This window comes from Typopeltis vanoorti, chromosome 10, assembly GCF_054136105.1.
Source record: "Typopeltis vanoorti isolate ZY-2024b chromosome 10, IOZ_Tvanoo_1.0, whole genome shotgun sequence".
Taxonomy (NCBI): Eukaryota; Metazoa; Arthropoda; class Arachnida; order Uropygi; family Thelyphonidae; genus Typopeltis; species Typopeltis vanoorti.
In genome coordinates this window covers 98,576,170-98,599,458 of record NC_143558.1, presented here as the reverse complement: position 1 = coordinate 98,599,458, position 23,289 = coordinate 98,576,170, and the positions used below count along the sequence as shown (strand labels likewise).

At 35.8% G+C, this 23,289-nt stretch overlaps 1 protein-coding gene across 1 annotated transcript in view; it reads left to right on the top strand.

Annotated features, from left to right (window-relative positions):
• Positions 1-23,289, top strand: part of Marf (Mitochondrial assembly regulatory factor) — a 373,692-nt gene that overhangs the window by 218,627 nt on the left and 131,776 nt on the right. Inside the window, exon 10 of the mRNA XM_090399591.1 lies at positions 10,961-11,082. Within this exon, the coding sequence (XP_090255717.1) occupies positions 10,961-11,082 (122 nt within the window). The remainder of the gene's footprint in view (positions 1-10,960; positions 11,083-23,289) is intronic.

Here is a 23,289-nt window from a genome sequence, read left to right as displayed (position 1 = left end):
ATTTAACTCACACTTGATTTACTTTCTGATGCTAGGTATGCACTTTGCCATTATCTCCCTCAGACACAGGGAAAATTTGGAGAGAAGAGCAAAGCTAATAATAATGGCAAATATCTGTTGGATTTCTGCTCAGGACATGGACTGGTTATTACTAACATCATGTTCCAACATAAAAATGTGCACAAATTCACATGGAGAGAAGAAGCAAGGAATAAGAAAAGTCTCATTGACTATGTTATTGTTGATATTGATGTTTTCTACCTGGTGCAGGACACCAGAGTGTACAGAGGATTTGAAATTGGAAGTGATCACTATTTAATCTTGAGCAAGATAAAATTGAATTTCATATTGAAAAGAATAACATGTAAGAAAGTTTTAAAGTGAATAAAAGTTGAGATGCTCTCAGATGTGAACTGGCGACTAAAATACACAAAGATAATTGAAGAAAAAATGAAAGAGTTTGAGAACAGGAACCAAACCATGGAGATTCAGTGGCAAGCCTTGAAGAAAACCCTGATTGATTCAGCCAGACAGGAATGCGGTGAGGTTGTCTGCAAGGATAGAAAAATCAGAACTCCATGGTGGACACAGGACGCTAAAGAAGCCATGAAGGAAATGAAGAAAGCATATCAAAAGTTCCTGGCAAATAAGTCAGCTTTTGCTCTTAGAGAATACAGAGACAAATGTAAGAAAGCGAAACACTGTGTAAAACTAGCTAAACAAAAGTCATGGGAAGACTTTGGCAAGAATATAGAAAATAAATATCAAGAAGGTGGCAAAATATTCTGGAGGTTGTTGAAGAAGCTTAGGAATGGAGGAAAGAGTGCTGTAAAAGGAGTTAGAGATGATAAAGGTGACATGAAATCAGGGGAAAAAGATATCCTTGAAGTATGGAGTAATTACTTTGAAAAACTGCTAAATGAAACAAGCAGTGATGACAGCACAATGGTAAAAAACACTGACCAGGCATGCAGTCAGGAATACATATCCATACTTGAGGTAGAAAAAGCCGTCAAAAACTTGAAATGTGGAAAGGCAGCAGGAGTAGATGATATTCGACCAGAAATGCTGAAGTATGGTGGTATAAAAGTCTTACAGTGGCTGCACTGCATAGTTCAGAAAGCCTGGACAGAGGGATGAATTCCCGATGATTGGAGTAGAGCTCTCATAGTGCCCATATATAAAAAGGGAAATAAAGCTGAATGTGAGAATTACAGAGGTATTTCCCTACTGAGTGTTCCTGGCAAGATCTATGCAAGTATACTTGAGAAACGGTTGAGAAGAATTGTGGAAGAAAAGCTGGGCGAAGAACAAGCTGGATTGAGGCCAAATAGAGGCTGTCAGGATCAGATCTTCACTTTACGACAAATAGTGGAGAAATCATGGGAATATAACAAAGATCTGTATTTGAGTTTTGTCGATTTGGAAAAGGCATATGACAAGGTGCCAAGAGAGAAGCTATTCAATATGCTGCAGTTATATGGTGTCAATGGGGCATTATATCAAGCAATACTTAGTCTTTATTTGAGTTGTAAGTCAGCAGTTAGAATTGAAGGAAGTACAGGAAGATGGTTTAATGTTAAATCTGGTGTAAGACAAGGATGTACATTATCCCCTCTGTTATTCATTATCTATATGGACCACACATTATGAAGGAAAGTGGTATTAAACATGATATCAAAATTGGAGATGTTAATGTCTGCTCTTTGCTTTATTCGGATGATGTTATACTTCTAAATAAATCCAAGATTGCAAGATTCTCTGACTAAATTGAATAACTGTTGTAATAGATATGGTATCTATTACAACAAGTCTGCAAGATTCTCTGACTAAATTGAATAACTGTTGTAATAGATATGGTATGAAGGTCAGCAATAAAAAGACAGACAATGGAAATAGGTAGAATCATTGTAAATGTCAACTGTGTTGTGAATGGAGAACCTGTGGAACAAGTAAAACATTTCAGCTACTTAGGCACGATTTTTAGTGAAGATGGTAAATTAAATATAGAAATAGACAACAGAATCAGCAAAGCTGGTATGGTGGGAAGTCAATTGAATAAATTCATATGGAATAAGAGAGAAATTAGTCGGAACACTAAATTAGCTGTATACAAGACTGTGTTCAAACCAGTTTTAACTTATGGATATGAGAGCTGGGTTAGAAGTAAAACACTTGACTAAAGACTGCAGATATGAGAGTCCTGAGAAAGATTAGAGGCATGAACAGAGGGCATCAATGGCAATATCATATTAAGAATGAGGATATTAGGAAAGAACTTGGCATTGTCAGCATCCAGGAATGCGTTAGCAGAGCTAATCTCAGGTGGTATGGTCACTTAAATAGAATGGGAGAGGAAAGATTAGCAAAACAAGTGTTCTTTGCCAGGTTGGCAGGAAAACGACCCAGAGGAAGACCAAGATATAGGTGGATTGATTCGGTACAAAGTGTCTTGGATGATAGAAATATAAGATCTGATAATGTTGGAGTCTTGACAAGTAACAGACTGATTTGGAGGAAAATTGTAGATAGGAAGTTAGTAATGATGTAATTTTTTTATGTAGTACTATCATATCCTGTACACCCCTTGAGGGTACATGGCAGGAATTTGATGATGATGCTGATGACACTCCTTTACCACTTCCCATGCACTATCAACATGTAGTCCTTGCAGTTTCACATACCATGGCACCGATCCAAGGAATCTCCTAAGCTTGTCATACTTACCAGTCCTGTAATTCTACATATTCCCAGTCTTAACTGACAATTCCACACATTTAGACACCTCCCAGGTCAATGACCACTCTCACCAATTGGTGGCAACGTGGTGATGTTCTTTATAGACAAATTCTTAGATGCAGTTACTAGATCTGCACTCTCGAATCTGCAGTTATTAGTTACTAGACTACAGATCTGCAGTTATGAGACTAGCACTCTCGAACCCCTAGTATATTCCTCACATACTGTCTCAGGTAATTATCCCTTAGTAACTGCATAAATTATATTTCCTTGCCCCCGTGTGCCCTCTCCTCCTTCCAATCTCTGTTTCCATAGTTGAAATCACCCATAATAATTACCTCTCCTCCACTCATTGAGTTTATTTGCCAATGCATACATTCCCCCATCATCTTTTGCCTCCCCTGATCTATAGAAGCGTCCAACTGTATATTTTGTTCTGCTGGCCTCTATCTCACACTGGATAGCCTCAAATGCACAATTTTCACTTGTCTGCAGTTGAGTTTCACTCGGTTTCACAGATTTTCACTCACCTACTCTCTTTGGCTGCAGTTCATCGCTATCATCAATAACACTCCTCCCCCAATTCTTTTCTTTCTGATTGCACTATATCCTTCACATTCTATCCCACTAACTATATCATCTTCTGTTAGCCATGTCTCACTAATGCCAATAATTTTGGCCAGGATGAGCCAACCAATGACAAAAATTTCTCCTGCTTGTTCTAAATGCTCTTGGCATTAGTGTACATAAAGTGCAAAAGTCCCTTAGGCCTACTGCTATCCCGAAGCTTTATGCTAACTATCCCATTCCTGTTTGTTACCAGTGGTACTAACCTAGGCATATTATACACATTGTCATATTCAGCTGCTTCACTGATGTCTGTATATCCACTGAACAGCCCCCTCCCACCCCCTAAAAGCTTTAGTTTCCCTGATTCTGCACATCCACTTTCACTTCATCAACAACACTTTTTCCAGTATCTTAACACCAAATCCATTAACATGCAAACCATTCTTCTCATATAAGTCCTTTTGCTCATCAGTCTTGCTCCAAACCACTCCTCCTGCATAACCTATGCATTGAGTTATTTGTTATTATGGCCCTCCTTCTTAGCTCTACTCTGTCATACTGTGGCAACAGACTCACTATCTTAACTCTCTCACGCTTTTCTTTTGCTGCAGGTCTGAAGAAATTGAAGGAAGAATTTGACTGAATTCTTTTAGCTGTAATGCTATTTTTTTAGCAGAAAGTTGTAAATATGAGATTCAGAAATTCACTATAGCAAATGACATTCATTTAACAATTGCCACACTTTATATTCTGGTATTGTTCATTGAGTGAACAATACAATTCGACTCAAATGTAGACTAAGTATAATGTCCCATTTACAGCATATAACTATAGCATTTTCAAAAGGTTTCTCTTGGCACCTTGTCATATGCCTTTTCCATAACTACAAAACACAACTTAAATACAGATCCTTGTTATATTCCCATGATTTCATAACCATTTATCTTTAAGTGAAAATCTGATCCTGACAACTTCTATTTGGCATGAATCCAGATAGTTCTTCACCAAGCTTCCCACAATTTTTCTTTGCTCTTTCTCAAGTATACTTGCATAGTTCTTACCAGGAAACTCAGTAGGAAAATTTCTCTGAAATTCTCGCATTCAGTTTTATTTCCCTTTTTTATAGATGAGTGCTATGAGAGCTCTACTCCAATTCTCTGAGATTTGACTCTTTGACCAGGCCTTCTAAATTATGCAGTGTAGCCACTGTAAAACTTTTATACTTTCATATTTGAGCATTTCTAATCTAATATTTTAGTTGCTTTTCCACATTTCAAGTTTTTTGATGGCTTTTTCTACTTCAAATATTGATATGTATTTCTGATTGCATTCCTGTTGATTGTTTTCTACTGCTATGTTGTCACTGCTTGTGACAATATTTTCACTAACAACCTTTAAAGTAATTACTCCAGAACATCTAAAATATCTTTATCTTCAGTTTTATGTCACCATTATCATCTCTGATTCCTTTTGCAGTACTCTTTTCTCCATTTCTAAGCTTTTTCAATATCCTCCAGAATATTTTGCCAGCTTCCTGATATTTATTTTCTATGTTCTTACTTGAGTCCTCCCATGACTTTTGTTTAGTTAGTTTACACAGTGCTTCGCTTTCCTACATGTTTCTCTGCATTCTCTAAAGTCGCAAGTTGGCTTAGTTGCCAGAACTTCTTTCTTCTTTTCCTTGACTGTCTCTTTAACTTTCTAGGTTTACCATGCATTCTGCATTTTTTCTATCCTTGCAGACCACCTTACCACATATATGTCTGGCTGAATCAATTAATGTTTTCTTAAGGGTTTACTACTGAATTTGGTTTGCTTCTTGTTTTCAAACACTTTCATTTTTCTGGAATGATCTTTGTATATTTTAGTCTACAATTCACTTCTGAAAGCTGCTTAACTTTAATATGTTTTAAAACTTTCTTATATGGACTCTTCTTTTCAATATAAAATTCAGTTTAATTCTTCTCAAAACTAAATAGTGATCACTTCCTATTCCAACTCCTTTAGTTGAGTACTCTTGCATCTGGTACAAGTGGGAAAATATTGCTATCAGCAATAATAGTCAATGAGATTTTTTATTATTTCTTGGATCTTCTCTCTATGTGAATTTGGGTACATTTTTATTTTGGAACATGGTGTTAGTAAGAACTAGTCCATGTCCTGAAGTGAAATCCAGCAGGTACCATTATTATTTGCTTTGCTCTTTTCTACAAATTTTCCCAAATCATTTCTTGCTCTGCTGTTTAAATCAACAAGGACCAACTTTTCTTTTTTGATTTTGTGAGCTGTCTTCTCTAATGCCTCGAAAATTTCTCTACCTCTTCACTGGTAGAATCTTCTGTGGGATATTACTGTGCTTGATATTGCCTACCATTCAAAAAAATTCTCACCTTCATACTTATATATATTAATATTCCACCCATAAGAGGTTAGACAACCTACAACACAGCAATGTCACGTGTGGGGGTGGTTAGTTCAACTTGTTTATATATGGTTTTTTTGAAGAACTGATGTGTAGTCCCTGAGGAAAAACTGTGCTGAAGACCATTCCAAAACAAATGTAGGAGGGATGAAAGGGGAACTAGGAGTTGAATTCTGTAATCTGTATGTTTGGAGCTGGATAATGAAAATATGTCAATCAGCAGCTGCCTGTCTGTATATGGATTTGAGAGAAAGTGAAGGAATAGGGTTAGCCAGTTCATTGGAATGGCACCCATTAATGTAACTATAAGAGGCAGAGTGGAATTATATCAGTGAGATAGTGACTAGAGTATCTTTTTAGAGAAGAGTCACCTGTTAACCAGTGGTGAAGGTATGGAAAGTATCGAGTGTTTTTAGACTGTTATGGCATAACACCCCATATGTGAGAATAATATTTTAAAATAATGGGTTTGGAATTTAGTTATGATTTGCACTAATGAGGAATAAGATTGAGCTTCCACTCAAGACATTATTTTGGCTCAAAGCCAAAATAATGTTCAAGTAATAACCTATATTTTACTTAATAATGTCCCCAAAGCACAAGAGTAGTGATGCTGGTAATTTGGATATGCCAAAGAGAAGCCATAAAGTGCTTCCGTTAAAGTAAAAAAGGTGCAAGGTCTCGACTTCGTAAAATAATAAAAAAAATGTATGCTGAGGTTGCTAAGATTCCATTGACATTCAGATAACTTATATTACTGTATATTGTTATAATCGTTCTGTTTTATTATTAATTATTGTTGTTAATCTCTTATAAATTAAACTTTATCATAAGTATGTATGTATGTATAGGAAAAAACATAGTATATATAAGGTTTGGTACTATCTGCAGTGTCAAGTATCTATGGGGTGTCTTACATATCTCCTGCTGATAAGGGGTGGGGGGACCTAATGTATAGCCTGCAGTAAACTGTTATGCATATTATTATATTTATTCCTTATTGAGTCTGCTTTGTTTGCTAATAATATACTTGCACTTGTTTTATTCTTAGTGTAGGCTAAGTAGGAATCTAGAGTTATTTAACTTGAGCTGTTGAATACTTGCTGTATTTGTTGACAGTTTTTCCTCTTGGTTATACTATAAATTAAAGATACCAAGAAATTATATTCTGGGTTTAATCCTTTATCCAAGTGTAAGCAAACAAAGTTTGCTCCTGAAGTAACTTCAGGACTGGCCACTCGTATTTAGAGGCTAATGACTTCACATCACTTGCCTTTGTATTCCATAATGCAAAGCACATATCCTTACGGACATGTATAATGCTATACATTATGGAAAGGGTCACTACCCAGACCGGTTTCGACTTTTATTGAGGTCTCATCAGTGGGAACCAGACTTGGTATTACTTCTGGGTCTGGCTCCAACTGTTGAGACCTCAATAAAGATGTTTGGATAAGGAGAGCAGAAACAATGATCACACCATGGAAAGAGATGGGATAACCTCTGGGATTTGTACATTTTGCAACATTGTAGTACCATTGGAACATTCCATGAACGTGCCAAAAATGAGAAAGTACGATATGGTGCTGGGTGGTAAAACCCGAGGCCTGAAGGCATCCAACATGCAACTGGGGAAGAACAGAGGGCTTCCACAAGTAGAACTAGTTTTTATGATGTTTTCAATGTCAAATCCTGAAAGAAGCTTGGTCATGGATGTTGCAGGTTGGAAAAGGGAGGCACCCTGTTTCACAAAAATCCACAGGATTGGAACTTGGAATGTTAGAAGTATGAACCAAGGTAAGCTGGAAATAATAAAGATGGAAATGGAGTGCAAGAAGCTGGATATATTGGGAATAAGTAAACTTAGATGGACAGGAATAGGCCATTTTCAGTCAGGGGACTATGTGGTTTATACTCAGGACATGAGGCAAGGCGAAAAAATGGAGTATCTGTTTTACTCAGGAAAAAGATGGCTATGTATGTATTGGGTTATAATCCAGTGAGTGATAGAATCATTTCTCTCAGAGTGAGTGGACATCCAATGAATATGACCATCATTCAGGTTTATGCACCTACTACAGAGGCATCAGAAGAAGATATTGAAGAATTTTATGGCAAGTTACAAGAATGATAGATGCAGTACCAAAGCGAGATTTATGGCTACTTATTGAAGATTGGAATGCAAAAGTGGGAGAGACTGAGGAACAAGGAATAACAGATCGTTTTGGTTTAGGTATTTGTAACACTGCAGGGAAGAGACTAGTTGAGTTTTGTGCAGAGAATTCTTTGTTTGTTGCTAACACCTGCTTTAAACAGCACAAAAAAAGATTGTACACATGGGTGTCACCTGATGGACAATAGAAATCAAATTGACTATATACTTGGACAAAGAAGATGGAGAAGTGCAATTCAGTCTGTCAAGACTTTTCCAGGTGCAGATTATGGAACAGACCATGAATTATTAGTGGCTACAATACAAGCGAAACTATGGAAACTGAATGCATCACAAATGTCTATCAGATATGATCTTGGAAACATACCAGCTGAATACAATATTAACATACAGAACAGATTCAACACACTCAATTTGTGTGAAAGAGAACCAGATGAACTATGGGAAGAGATTAAAGATATAATTAAAACAGAAGCAAAGAAGAATATCCAAACAGTTTGTAAGAAGAAGTCCAAATGGCTGTCAGAAGATGCCATCAAAACTGCTCAGGAAAGGAGGAAAATGAAGGCCACAGGAAATTTGCAGGAATGCCAACAAATAGAAGACCAAAACAGGAAAAGAAAAACAAGAGATCTTTTCAAAAAGATCAGAGAACTAACAGGGAAATTTAGTGCCAAGGTGACAATATTGAAAAGTAAACACAAAGGATATCTTACAGAAGCTGCAGACATCAAAGAAAGATGGAAAGAGTATACAGAAGACCTTTACAGAAAGGACTCCAAAATTACTGAGAAATTTGAAGAGCAGAATTATACACAGGAACCAGTACAGTGGAGAGTGAAGTGAAGTGGGCACTGCAACAAATATTCAGTAAGAAAGCACCAAGAGGAGATGGAATACCCATTGAGCTGCTCAAAGCCCTGGGAGAAGAGGCAGTTAAAATTTTAGCAGCTTTATGTCAGCAAATTTGGATCACAACAGCATGGCCTAGGGAATGGAAAAAATCAGTTTATATACCTTTATTGAAGAAAGGCAATGCAAGAGAGTGTGAAAATTGCAGAACTATAGCATTGATTTCTCATGCAAGTAAAGTCTTACTTAAGATCATTCAGAAAAGACTGGAACCATTCATGAAGAGAGAAATGCCAGATAAACAGGCAGGATTTCGAAAAGGCAGTGGAATAAGAGATCAAATTGCCAATGTGAGATGGATAATAGAAAGAACACAGGAATATTACAAGAATGTCTACCTACATGATCAACAGAGTCAAAAGCCTTGCTATAGTCAAGGAAACTGTGGAATGTGTTAAGTCCCATAGCATTTCATTATCCTTCTGAGGAATCTTTATTATGAACAAGAAGCCACTGTCTGAACAGATCTTGGAGAAACTAAGTATTTCACAATAGGTAAAGGGATGCAACAAGGATGTATTTTATCTCCATACCTGTTTAACTTGTACAGTGAATACATTTTAAGAATGGCAGGGCTGGAGGAGTCTTCAATTGGAATTAATATTGGTGGAAAAAATATTAATAATTTGAGGTATGCAGATGATACCACCTTGCTAGCAGAATGAAAAGAAGATTTGAAGGAACTTATTATGAAAGTTAAAGAAGAAAGTGCTAAATATGGCCTTAAACTTAACCTCAAAAAGACAAAAGTTATGGCAACATGTGAACTTAATGATTTTGAAGTAGATGGGGAGAAAATGGAAGCAATTAACAATTTTGTGTTCCTAGGATCCCGAATTGATAAAGATGGTTATTGTACCGAAGAAGTTAGAAGAAGATTATTACTCGGAAAAAAGCAATGACCAATTTAAGCAAGATCTTTAAAGATAAAGATATTAGCCTCACAACAAAAATCAGAATCGTGAAAGCAATGGTATTCCCTGTGGTGGTGCATGGATGTAAAAGTTGGACCCTGAGAAAGAGTGAAAGAAGGAAGATAGATGCATTTGAATTATGGGTTTGGAGATGCTTACTAAGAATACCATGGACTGCAAAGCAAACCAATAAATCCGTGATAGACAGAATAAAGCCAGATTACTCCCTTGAAGCTATGATCATCAATCAAAAATTGTCATACTTCGGACATATTATGCGAGCAAATGACAGTCTGGAGAAGATGATGATGCTTGCTAAAGTTGATGGAAGCAAGAGAAGAGGAAGACCAAGAATTAGATGGGTGGATGGAGTTAAAGAAGCAACTGGAGTGTACTTGGAGGTTCTGAAAGACATGGTCAGGGACAGATCGGAATGGAGAGTGTATGTTCGTGGAGTCACCAGGAGTCGGAAACAACTCGATGGATCATAACACACAGTACCATTGAATCTGTGGCTGAGATCAGCTATGAGGTGACTGATCTGTAGGAAAGGAGGTATTGATAGGATGATGGATGGCATTGCAAAAAAATTGCTCAAACATTCACAGTATATGCTGGAAAGCTGGTTTAAAAAAGGTCCAGAGTGTTGAAGAATGTGAGGATTATTGGATATTCTGCTCAGTAAGTTAGCTATTTCTGTGAGATCAAGACTGATAGCAAATGATTTGGCTTCCAGTCTGACTTGATCTGTGAAGAGAAAGGGAGCCAGTTTGGGTTATGAGCATTAAAGTCTCCTAGGAAAATATTCTCATAGTTTCGGTAATTAGACTGAAATGAAATTTAGACAGCAAATAAAAGCTATAAAGTGAGGTAAGGAAATTGTGAACTAGAGCAGATATCAAAGCAGGGAATTCAGGTTTTGATAACCTTTGGCAAAAGATGTCTGCCTTGGCAAAATTGCACATCTCTCCCTTTTTATGGAAAGCATGAAAAAAATGTGTATATAAGAAAATGATATATATGTGAGCCTTATTATCAGATGATTAGATTATTCTCAAAATAATCTAAAAAATCTCAAAAATAATTGGTTGTTTTAAAAGTATAGTTAATTTGCAATTATTCCTTTAAAAATTGACTTTGAAACATTTCTTATATATATTTTTAAAATTGAATATGCTGGATAAGTTTAAGGCTCATATGTAAATGTAATACTTTATTATATTCATCTAGGAATGCTTATCAAAATCAGCTGTAAAAACAAAATTTGAACAGCATACAGAAAGGGGGAGAACCATCACGAATGATCTACGATCAATTATGGATAGTGTCTTTGAGAATGCATCTTTATTGAGGTATGTTTTTAATATAAAGTAATTTTTTTCAATTTAAATTTGATTTTCTGATTAATATTCTTTGTCTCAAGATGTAATTTAATCTCTGAGTTGTTGAAATTATGATCAGTGAGAAAAATTAAAAAAAAAATTTTGTTGAGATTAAACTATTCTTTTTTTAGATGTTAAACATGCAAGATTTTATTTTCAAAAAGTAAGATTCTTTTGAGACTTCAAAAATAATGAGATACAGACCAGTATCACCTGTCACCAGTATTAAACTGTGTTCCAAAGAACCCTATGGTTCCATGAGAACTTGTAGGTGTTTCCTGAGCTTAGATTCATTACTTCTATTAGATGTAGTTTCTTGAAAAAGCCTTCAGTGAATGGGGAAATACCAATTTTTATTAAATTGACTTATTTCTGTATCAGTGATGTTACTTTATTATTTGTAATATTATGTATCATATGCTTTTTTTCTTAAAATATCATCGTTCATGTTCATTGTCATAATTTCTTTTCATTAATTTTAATGAAAATTTTCATAGGGTTCCCTTAAATAGAAATATTTTTATGTAGGGTTCTACATTCTCAAAAAGCTTAAGAAACAATGATATACACTTAAGTATAAAGAGCTAATAAGCTTCATTTCGGCAATGAAAACATTACTTAAATTAAGGGGATATTAAATCCCATATAGTTTTAAAACCGAATAAGAAACTCAAAGATTGGAATCAGAGAGTTTCTTGCCGTATATAGTAAACTATAAAGTATCGGCGAACACTTAGCGTGAGCTAATGCAAGTGACCCTAGTACGTAGTACAATACTGGACGACTCGTTGCAAAGGTGTGGAAATGTGTTTTTACATTATGGAAAATACCTAAGAATAGCGATCTCGTATCCCACGTACTAGGGTCACTTGCATTAGCTCACGCTAAGTGTTCACCGATACTTTATAGTTTACTATATTCGGCAAGAAACTCTCTGATTCCAATCTTTGAGTTTCTTATTCGGTTTTAAAACTACGTGGGATTTAATATCCCCTTAATTTAAGTAATGTTTTCATTGCCGAAATGAAGCTTATTAGCTCTTTATACTTAAGTAACTTAATGGTTGCACCTGTTTGGAAACTCGTATCGCAGAGTATATAAGTTCTTTTCGCTATACACTTTGGAATTAGGTCTAGCTACTCACTGATGAAGCCTCTAAAAAGGCTGAAACTGGTCTGGGTAGTGACCTCCCTCCATAATGTAATAACAGCATACATTTCCTAGGAAATGTGTTTTTACATTATGGAAAATACCTAAGAATAGCGATCTGAACTTTCCACACCTTTGCAACGAGTCGTCCGGTAGTGTACTACGTACTAGGGTCACTTGCATTAGCTCACGCTAAGTGTTCGCCGATACTTTATAGTTTACTATATTCGGCAAGAAACTCTCTGATTCCAATCTTTGAGTTTCTTATTCGGTTTTGAAACTATGTGGGATTTAATATCCCCTTAATTTAAGTAATGATATACATAATAACAAACTACAAAAAGGAACTTATTAGTCTGCCTTCAGAAGTACATTATAGTTTAACAGGCATCTTCTCAAGGCTCATTATTGTCATTATCAAATTTCTGATATGTACCATTAAGCAGTGTTCAGGATACTGTGATACTGCTACTACATAATAAGTTTGCATTTTTATTGTTTATTGATATTTTTCTCCAAATTATTCTGTTATGTCTGAGGACTACATCAATCTATATAGATATTGATTTTCCTGTTCATTTTGTCATCACAACACCTGTTTTGCTATAACTTTTGCTCTCTCCTTCTGTTTAAGTGACCTTACATAAGTTCCATCACATATTCCTGAATGCCAACAGTGTCATGTTCTTTCCTAATATCTTCATTTTTAATATAATCCTGCATTGTGATCCACTTTTTCACTTCCATACATTTTCTCAGAACTCGTATCTGTGGTCAACTCTTTTATCAATCATCTGTTCTATTTCAAACCCAGCTCTCAAAACAATAACTTAAATTTTGGTTAAATACTGTCTTGTATCCAGCTTGTTGGATGTTTCGTTTGATGTAAGTATATTGAACTGCCAGATGATAGTGGAGTTCAGTGTGGGAGCACTTTTTTTTATATATTTACATGAGATTTTATTGGATTTTTTGGAGGTATATTTTTCTTGTATTTCAATTTTTATTGAATTTTTTGAATTTTTTTTTTTTAACTCCAGTGACATTACAATTTTTTATTCCATCTATCATGGTTGTAGAATATTGAGAAAATTTATAGTGTAGAGATATGCCATAGGGATGGAGGACTTGTGGACACAAAATGTGTCTAAGCTCCAGTCCAAACATGGCCTTGATAGCATCCCCTCCTGAGTTTCTATACTTTTAGACTTCCTCCAGGCATAACCTTTCAGAATAAGCAGCAGCAGGTTATTCACCAACTGAGCAGAAAGCCTCCCAATGCATTATAAGCAGATTTATTCCTAAGTAATATTTAGTGGCTGGATTACTTTGCCACTGTACCATCAAATGGTGCAGGTGCTGGCTCCCTAATTTAATAATTACAATCGGAGAGCATGCTCATCACGGTCACTGTCTGCACCAGATATCTAAGAAAAAAGGGAAGTAACAGAAACCAGAGACCCTACTCTGGAGAAGCAGAGAAGTAGTATATCACTGAGGTGTGCAAGTGATCACTATCTAGCAGTCTAGTTTGCATTTCCTACAGCTAAGAACAGCATTTAAGGTGGCAGTGCCTGCCTTGCTAGAGCCTCATTTGTGGAAACAGGCCATATCATAGGAAAGTGGGGTTTACTCTTGGCTGGTAGAGGTATTGCACTTTACCATCCCAATAAGGATATATCATCAGTTTAATGTTTTGTCTAATTTCTCTGTTCCATATCAGTATATTTAACTGGCATTCCTGCCATACCAGCTTTATTTATTTTATCTGTTTCCATATGTAATTTGCAGTCTTCATTAAAAATTGTACCTGAATAGCTGAAATATTTTGCTCATTCTGTAAGTTTGATATTTTTTATGTTCTTGCCTATTTTCACAGTTATTGTCTTTTGTCATCATCATACTCTTAATATGTATCTTCAGGGGTTTACAAGATATTATGATTGTACTACATGAAAAGTTTACAACATTAGTAGCTTCCTATTGACAATTTTCTTCAAACTTAATCTCTCTTATTTATCGGAACTTCAGTATTGGCAGAGTTTATATTTCAATCTTTTAAGGCACGTCTTGATATATCAGTTCATCTAGATCTTGGTCTTTCTTTTCTCTGGATCTACCAGGATGGTAGATCCAGAGAAAAGAAACACACACACACACACACACACACACACACACACACACACACACACACACACACACACACACACACACACACACACACACACATTTTGCTAACCTTTCCTCTCCTGTTCTGTTTAAGTGACTTAACACCTTAGATTAGTTCTGTTCACACATTCCTAAATGCTGATAATAACACTTTCCTTCATAATATTCTCATTTTGAATATGATTCTGCCATTAATGCCGTCTGTTCCTATAATTTTTCTCAGAACTCTCACATCTGTGGTCTCCAATGTTTAATCGAGTATTTTATTTCTAATCCAGATCTCAGATTCATAAGTTAAAATTGGTTTGAATGCTGTATTGTATACAGTTAATTTAGTGTTTTGATTTCTCTCTTATTCTATGTTAAATTTATCAGTTGACTTCCTACCACATCTACTTTGCTAATGCTGTTGTCAGTTTCCATTTTTAATTTACCATTTTCACTAATACTTGTGGCTAAATAACTAATTATAATTGCACTTAACGTTTTTTTTTTTTATTCCTTCCTATTTCCATAGTTTTGGTCTTCCCAATGTGATCTTCATACCTTATTTATTACACCAGTTATTCGATTTAGAGCATCCTTAAGACTAGTACTTTACTTATAGATAGGTGCTATGAATAGGACTGGATCTGAGACTGTTATGACACCTATGCTGTAATTTTTAAGAGTATTTCCCTATGTGATGAGTCAAACTCTATGAGTCAAAAAAGATACAAGGACTAGGACTTAACCCTTAGGCGATGTGCAGATACATTGTCCGACAGCTGCAAGAAGGGGACAAAGGCTACCACATTAGGGGCAGATGTGGCTAAAGAAGCAAGCTTGGTGGGCAGAGAGAATGTTGCAAGCGGGAACGTTGAATATTGGGAGCATGACTGGAAGGGGACAGGAGGTGGCAGACATAATGAGGAAGTTGGACATTCTGTGTGTGTGTAGGATACAAGTTGGAAGGGGAAAAAGGCAAAGGAACTGGGAAACAGGTATAAATTGTTTCCGAGCAAATAAAGAGGGAAGAAATGGTGTTGGAATTGTGATGGTGCAGAACATCAGTAGAGTGGAAGTTGAGGAGGCTGTAAAGAGGATGAAGAATGGAAAATTGGTTGGCCCTGCCTGCATAGGATCCCAATGAACGGTTAGAAGGCACTGGGGGAAGAGAGCGTTACCTGCTGTGGGAGCTGTTCATAAAAGTTTGCTAACAGGAAAAAAATGCCTGAGGAGTGGAGGGAAGGTACTCTTGTCCCTATTTACAAGGATAAAGGAGATGCACAAGACTGTAAGAATTACTGAGGAATAAAGTTGATGTCCCACACAATGAAAATTCTAGATAGGGTTCTTGATGGAAGACTGAGGGAGGAGGTGGAGATTGCAAAGGAACAGTTTCGTCTCATGCCTGGTTGATCAATGACGGATGCTATTTTTGGGTTACGGCAGATGATGGAAAAGTTTCAAGAGAAACAACAGGAGCTACATCCGGTATTTATTATTCTTGAGAAAGCATATGATAGAGTGTCAAGGCAAGAAATCTAGAGATGTCTGAGAGAGAAGGTACCAGAGAAGTACAGAAATGTGAAGACAAGAGACAGTTGGTTTGCATCAAGGGGCAGCATTAAGTCCATTCCTGTTTAACATTGTAATGGAGGTGGTGACAGAAGCAGTGAGAGAAGATGCATCTTTGGACAATGCTGTATGCAGATGATATCGTGCTGTGTGTAGAATCAAGAGAAGAATTGGCATGTAAACTGGAAAGATAAAGGAGAGTACTGGAAGAGAGAGGTATGAGGCTGAGCAGAAGTAAGACAAAGTATATATGTTGCAAAGTGAATAGCAACCAAGAGACAGATCTGGAGCTGGAAAGAAATGTCATCAGGAAGGCTAGTGACTTTAGATACTTAGGTTCAACAGTGAAAGAGGATGGAGAGGCTGAGAAGGAAGTGGAATGCAGGATACAAGATGGATGGAGGAACTGGAGAGATAGATGGTCAGAGTGCTATGTGATAAGAGGGTGCCAGTCAGTCTAAAGGGAAAAATCTACAAGACTGTGGTGAGACTAGTTATGATGTATGCTATGGAAACTGTGGCCCTGAGGGAAAATAACATCAACAGGATGGAGGTAGCAGAGATGAGAATGCTTAGGTGGATGTGTGGTGTGACCAGAAAGGATCATCTGAGAAATTACTATGTAAGGGGAAAGGTGAAAGTCATGAACTTAGGAGCTAAGATACAGGAGACAAAGTTGAGATTGTTTGGTCATGTGACGAGGAGGGAGGATGAGTATGTAGAAAGAAAGGCCATGCAGATGGATGTGCAGGGGTGGCCAAAGAAGAAATTGTATGTGGGGGAGGTTGTTGGAGGAGGACTTAAGGATGAACTTGGATGTGGTTACAGTTCAAGACAAGAGGATGCAGAGGAGACTCATTAGAAACAGTGACCCCATTTAAGTGGGATAAGCTGCAGAAGAAGAAGATCCCTACCTGATGAGTAAATTATAGGTTTAATAGCTTTCATTCTCATCAAAGGGTCTGTATAAAATGCTACAAGCATTGTACACTACATAAGTTTTTATTAATTTGTTAAAAGACATGTTTTTGACATTGATAATAATACGATTAAGCAAAACACATTTTCATTTATTTTTGTTTAAAAAATAAATGAAAAGCATAAATGAAATAAACGCAAAAATAAATGAAAAAAAAAACCCATTGTAATAGATAAACAAAATTAATATTTTCAATTAAAAATTTATTGATTCAAATTATCTGTGATTAATTCTTGCAAAAGTAATTTTTAGATGAATTATGTTTTTTGAGGGAAAAATCAAAAAATATGAGACATTACTTTCATGCTGCTTTTCATAGAAGACAGTTTGTTGGCTAAACCCAAAATTGCCACATGTACTACCCACTGGGAACCACGAGAATATGAAAATTGGACATAAAGTCAGACGGAATGATTGGTTTTCTGCTTTCCTTAAAGGTCTGTGTAGAAGCCTTTTCTCTAGCTTTGATCCATTAGGAATCCCCTTCTCATATTACTGGTTTTAAATTAAAGTTGGGTATACCTTAATCATAACTAGGCAGTATAATTCATCATAGTATAAAAGTATAAAATTTCAAAAAAAAAAAAAAAGTTTTTGCCTGTCACTAAGTGGCTCACTGCTAAGTTTCCTGTCCTTGAGTAATGAGTTTAGTAGTGATCCTTTAGGGTCACTCAGTGAGGTTTAGAGTGATCTTGTAGATCACTTAAAATTTTTGGAGAGGTATCCCTGCACTTTAACATACCTCAGTAAAGGTTTGTTAAATTGTGAATGAATACAATTCACTAAGGAATGTTTCATTTATAGTTTAACAAGCTTAAGCACATAGAAGAGAAATGCTTGTATTTTGATATAAGTTGTGAATAGCCTGTAAATTTTAAGATAACGTGATTAGTGCAATTTTGTGAGTATTCCTGTGTGAAGTTCCTACTAAACTGTATATTAACAATGAAAATGATATATATCATGTCTGCTAGCAAAGATAGAAAGTTTGTGAATTGTATATAACCAACTAGTAACACAAGGTCAAAGTATGCGGAGAAGACACCGGGATTAGTAAGATGTCTACAGCGGTCACGTACGCGTAGGGCATGTGGCATGCTTGAGTCTTTCTTGGAAGATGCTACAGAAAGGCAAGACCCACGAATGCAAGAGAATAGCGTATCGGGCGAAAATTAAGTATTGCAGAAGGGTGCAGATAGGGTTGATATAAAAGGGCTGGAACCCCCCCCCCTCGAAAATCTTATGTTTTCTCTCTCTCTCGGTGGTCGGAGTTCTACAGGTGCCCTGGTCAAGGTGTGCATCGCTACTGGTTTCAAGCACTGCGATGAGCGAGTAGAAGTTTTCCTACACAGTGGGCTACACACATGGGGAAAATAGCGAGCCAAATGGATGCAGAGTCACCTATGCACCAAGAATACGCACTCTAGGCATAGCGGATCGATGTGCAATTCCATGTGGACCAACCTAAGCTGATAAAATTCGCACCCACAACATAGAAGGAAGACAACATGCTGAGAAAGGGAACCAAGAAACAAAGAGATAAACCTGGTGAATTCTTGCATTCGGTAAGGTACAAGCCTTTGATTAAGTTTTGTGTGAAAAGAAGAATTTTGTAATTTAAGAATCAGGACATTGAAAAAAGTTAGGACTCTAATTAAGATTAAGGCAGGACTGTGATATATAACCAAAGTTGGTGAACATTTCAAGCCAAGGGCTATGTCTAGTATATGTGAGGACTGTTAATTATGTCTAAGGTGTTATAGCATTACCTAATCCGAACTGTTTAACTAATACCTTAAATTTATTGTTGGTTAGAGAACTGAGAAAGCGAGCTGCTGGAATATGAACAAGATTGTTCCGAAGCTTTGATTACTGTCCATTATATGTTCATTTCTTTAACTTTGTAATCTAGTAGTTTAGTAATGAAAATTCTCTGTTGTGTAAAATTATGAATATGTTAAATAAACCTTTTGCTCTTATCCATTTGGTTTCCTCTGTTTAAGAATCCGATGCACCACTCATAAAAGATTCAGACCAAAGCAGGATATATAGGGAGTAGACTTTATAAAGGAGGGTCACGACTAGCATTAGTATTGAATTAGAAGGTATTATCATTTCAAAGTGGGGTATTTTAAGTATGACAAGTAACTATGTGCCAGTCTGAGAGTTCTCTCCTTGGCTGAAAGGTATTTCCAATCTAAGGGGTTCAGGGTGCACAGCAAAACAAATAAATTTTCCCTGTACCTTAAAAAAGGAGATAACTCCAGACATCTCTAGCAACGGAATTGGCTCCTCACAGATACAGTTCCCCTTTAGGGAAGGTCAGTCGCTTACTTGACTACTTACACAGCAAGAGTGCACATAGAGCTCTATATCTTAAACTATAAAAAAGGGATTGTGTGCAGTGCCATATCTAAATATAATATATTGTTAAGGGAAGCAAGACAGGAGGTATAGAAAAATATACAAGTCCATATAAAGAAGAATCAGAGACCTAACAGGTTGAAATCAGTCTGGGTTGTTGTCCCTCTAGTGATGCATAACATTATAGACACCTGAAAGATGTGTGGTTTGTATTATGGAATACTAAGGTAATTAAAGCGACGTCATTAGCCTCTATTGACTAGGCTACACACAAGTAGCCTAGTCATGAAGATACTTCACTTGCAAACCTTGTTTGCTTAAACTTGTATAATGGAATAAACAAGAATATGATTTTTTGGCATCTTTAATTTAATTCATTATCCACAAAATTATAGTAAACAGGATCCCTTATGAGCTTGCTTATTTTGTCCATCCATAATCAGTTCTCTTTGTTTGCCCAATGGGTTTTGATTGAAGTTTGGTTTTGGGATTCCTTCCGGATATAAAACTAATTGATCAGATTCAGGTTTGTTTCCGATATGACATTTTCTACAACTTGATGTATTTCCATTATTTCCCCGTTATCCAAAACCAGCTACAGTCTGATGTATCAGATGTGGCCCATACTTAAAAGTTGTTTTTACAAGTGTTTTATGTACTGTATTCTGCATAGTTGCTCAGTGTATTCATTGCATTCAAATTTTATTATTAAATTTGTTATTATTAAAATTTCATTTCACTATAATTATTTTAGATTTCAAAGTGCAGGTGGTTTTTCTATTTAGATATGTTTTGCTATGTAGGGATCTCTCATTTATTTTAAAATAACTGAGAGGCGATTACTACATAGCATATAAGGAATACATAGCATGTAAAGAACTGACCTGGTCTTTTGGAGCAATTCACATCTTTCTATAGTGATTACTAAATAGTAATTAAATATTCAGTTACTAAATATTCCACTTAGGTACTTAGTAATTGGTTTTATATATTCATTATGATGGTATACAACATAGTCAGATATCATACTGACTAGAACATCTCCCTTATACAAGGTCATTGGTTTTTTGTCAGAAAACTAAAATGAATGGGGAAGAAAAAATAAATGAAATGAAACAACAACAAAATAAATAAATAGCCATTTTCTGGAACAACCCCCACCTCAACAAAATCGAAGATAGGTTTCAGTGGAAAAGAAATAAGGAATTATAAAAATACCATATTAGCATAATTGGAGTTACTGAGAATAAAAGGAGACTAAAATAGATGAGATCTCTATCTAAACAATACAGCAATCCCTCAATTGATGCATCTCCAATTAGGCATTGTTTTTTTTTCTGTACCCAAATTCAATTAATGCGCCTGTTATTCGAATTAATTTGATTAATATGCCTGTATACATCTTAAACATAAATGTTACGGATCTTAAAAATTTTCTCTCTATACATTTTTTTATGGCTAACTATTGTAAAAAATCACTTACCTGGATGAAATCATTTAGTTAACGATTTAAAACATTTTACAAAGTTATACTTTAATGGCATACTACACTATTTCCATGTATAGTATGTTCCAAATTTACCACCAAAATTTGTCATCTTCTGATTACATAGCATTTTGCTGATCATAACTCATACCTCCTTTGCAATTGTTTTCCTTACTTTTTTATTTTAAAGTATCTTCCCAACATTTAATCACGAGTAAAAGAATTAGTGAACACAAAAGTGGAAGTGTGAAAAAGATTCAAAAAGTAATCTCATTGGAAGAAAAACTTGAAATAATAAAGAAAAATAAACAAGGCAAAGTCCAGAGGACAAGAACACAAAATGGATGAATCAACTATAAGAGTAATTTTAAGCAAAGCTGTTGAATACAGAGAGAAAGGTAAAGCTGCTTCAAGTTCATCATGCATGCAGACCACTCAAAATCAAAGTATTATAATGATTGAATAGAGAGACTTCTTTCTACATGGATCGAAGATTGTAACCAAAAACAAATCCTGCTAAGCACTGACCTTATTAAATCAAATGCATTGTCTCTTTGCAACTTTGAAAGAAAAGGATATCAATGATGGAAAAGAAGAATTCCATGCTAGTGCTGGGTGGTTTGAGCATCTCAAAAAGAGAAATAGTGTACACAATGTTTGAATCATAGGTGAAGCTGCAAGTGCAGATAAGGAGGTGGCTGCAAATTATCCAGAGATTTTGAAGAAAATTGTAGAGGAAGTGGGGGCTGTTTTGACTAACAAATATTTAATGTCGATGAAACCAGTTTTTTTTTTTTTTTTTGGAAGCAAATGCCTTCCTAGACTTTTCTGGCAAAATCAGAGAAATCTCAGCCTGGTTATAAAGTCACAAAGTTGAATGAAATTGCTGCTAGCAATATGTGAGCCATTTGGGAGCACATTCTTCCACATTGTGTAAATGATTTTAGAGGCTTTTCAAATGAAATGAATAATGTTGTTGAGGAAATTGCCAACTCGGGCGTGAACTGGGTTTTGATGAGATTGACAATGATAATGTCCAAGAATTAATTAAATCTCATTCCGAGGAATTCAGTAATTCCGACCTGCTAAATTTAGATGCACACTGGAAAGATCCTGAAGAATATGAAGAAAATTTAACCACTGTCAGTCAGCCAAAAGAGATTTCACAGAAACAATTTGAAAATATTTTTCTTTAATTGAAGTTCTTAAGCTGCAAAGCATCATTTGTAAGTTGTAAGAAATTAAAGGGGCACTGAAGGAAAAGAAGAAAGCATTTCAAAAGTTCCTGTCAAATAAGTCAGCTTGTGCTCTTAGCGAATACGGAGACAAATGCAAGAATGATAAACACTGTGTAAAACTAGCTAAACAAAAGTCATGGGGGGGAGGGACTTTGACAAGAATATAGAAAATAAATATCAAGAAGGTGGCAAGATATTCTGGAGGATGTTGAAGAAGTTCATAAATGGAGCAATGAATGCTGTAAAAGGAATTAGAGATGATAAAGGTGACATAAAAACTGGAGAAAAAGATATCCTTGAAGTATGGAGTAAATACTATGAAAAATTGCTAAATGAAACAAACAGTGATGACAGCACAGTGATAAAAAAAAAAAAAAAAATAAAAATAAAAAAACACTGACCAGGCATGCAATCAGAAACACATATCCATATTTGAAATAGAAAAAGCCATCAAAAGCCTGAAATGTGGAAAGGCAGCATGAGTAGATGATATTCGACCAGAAATGCTGAAGTATGGAGGTATAAAAGTCTTACAGTGGCTACACTGCATAGTTCGGAAGGCCTGGACAGAGGGACGAATTCCCGATGATTGGAGTTGAGCTCTCATAGTACCTATATAAAAAATTAAATAAAAGTGAATATGAGAATTACAGAGGTATTTCTCTACTGAGTGTTCCTGGTAAGATTTATGCAAGTATACTTGAGAAACGGTTGAGAAGGATTGTGGAAGAAAACCTTGGTGAAGAACAAGCTGAATTCAAGCCAAACAGATGCTGTCAGGATCAGATCTTCACTTTACGACAAATAGTTGAAAAATCATGGGAACAAACAAATAAAGATCTGTATTTAAGTTTTGTAGATCTGGAAAAGACATATGACAAGGTGTCAAGAGAGAAGCTGTTCAATATGCTACAGTTATATTGTGTCAATGGGGCCTTATATCAACAATATGTAGTTTTATTTGAGTTGTAAGTCAGCATTCAGAATTGAAGAAAGTACAGGAAGATGGTTTAATGTTAAATCTGGTGTCAGACAAGTATGTACATTGTCCACTTTGTTATTCATTATCTATATGGATCACATTATGAAGGAAAGCGGTATTAAATCTGAATATCAAAATTGCCGATATTAATCTCAGCTCTTTGCTGTATGCAGATGATGTTATACTTCTAAGTAAATCCGTTACAATTCTGCAGGATTCCCTGACTAAATTGAATAACCGTTGTAATAGA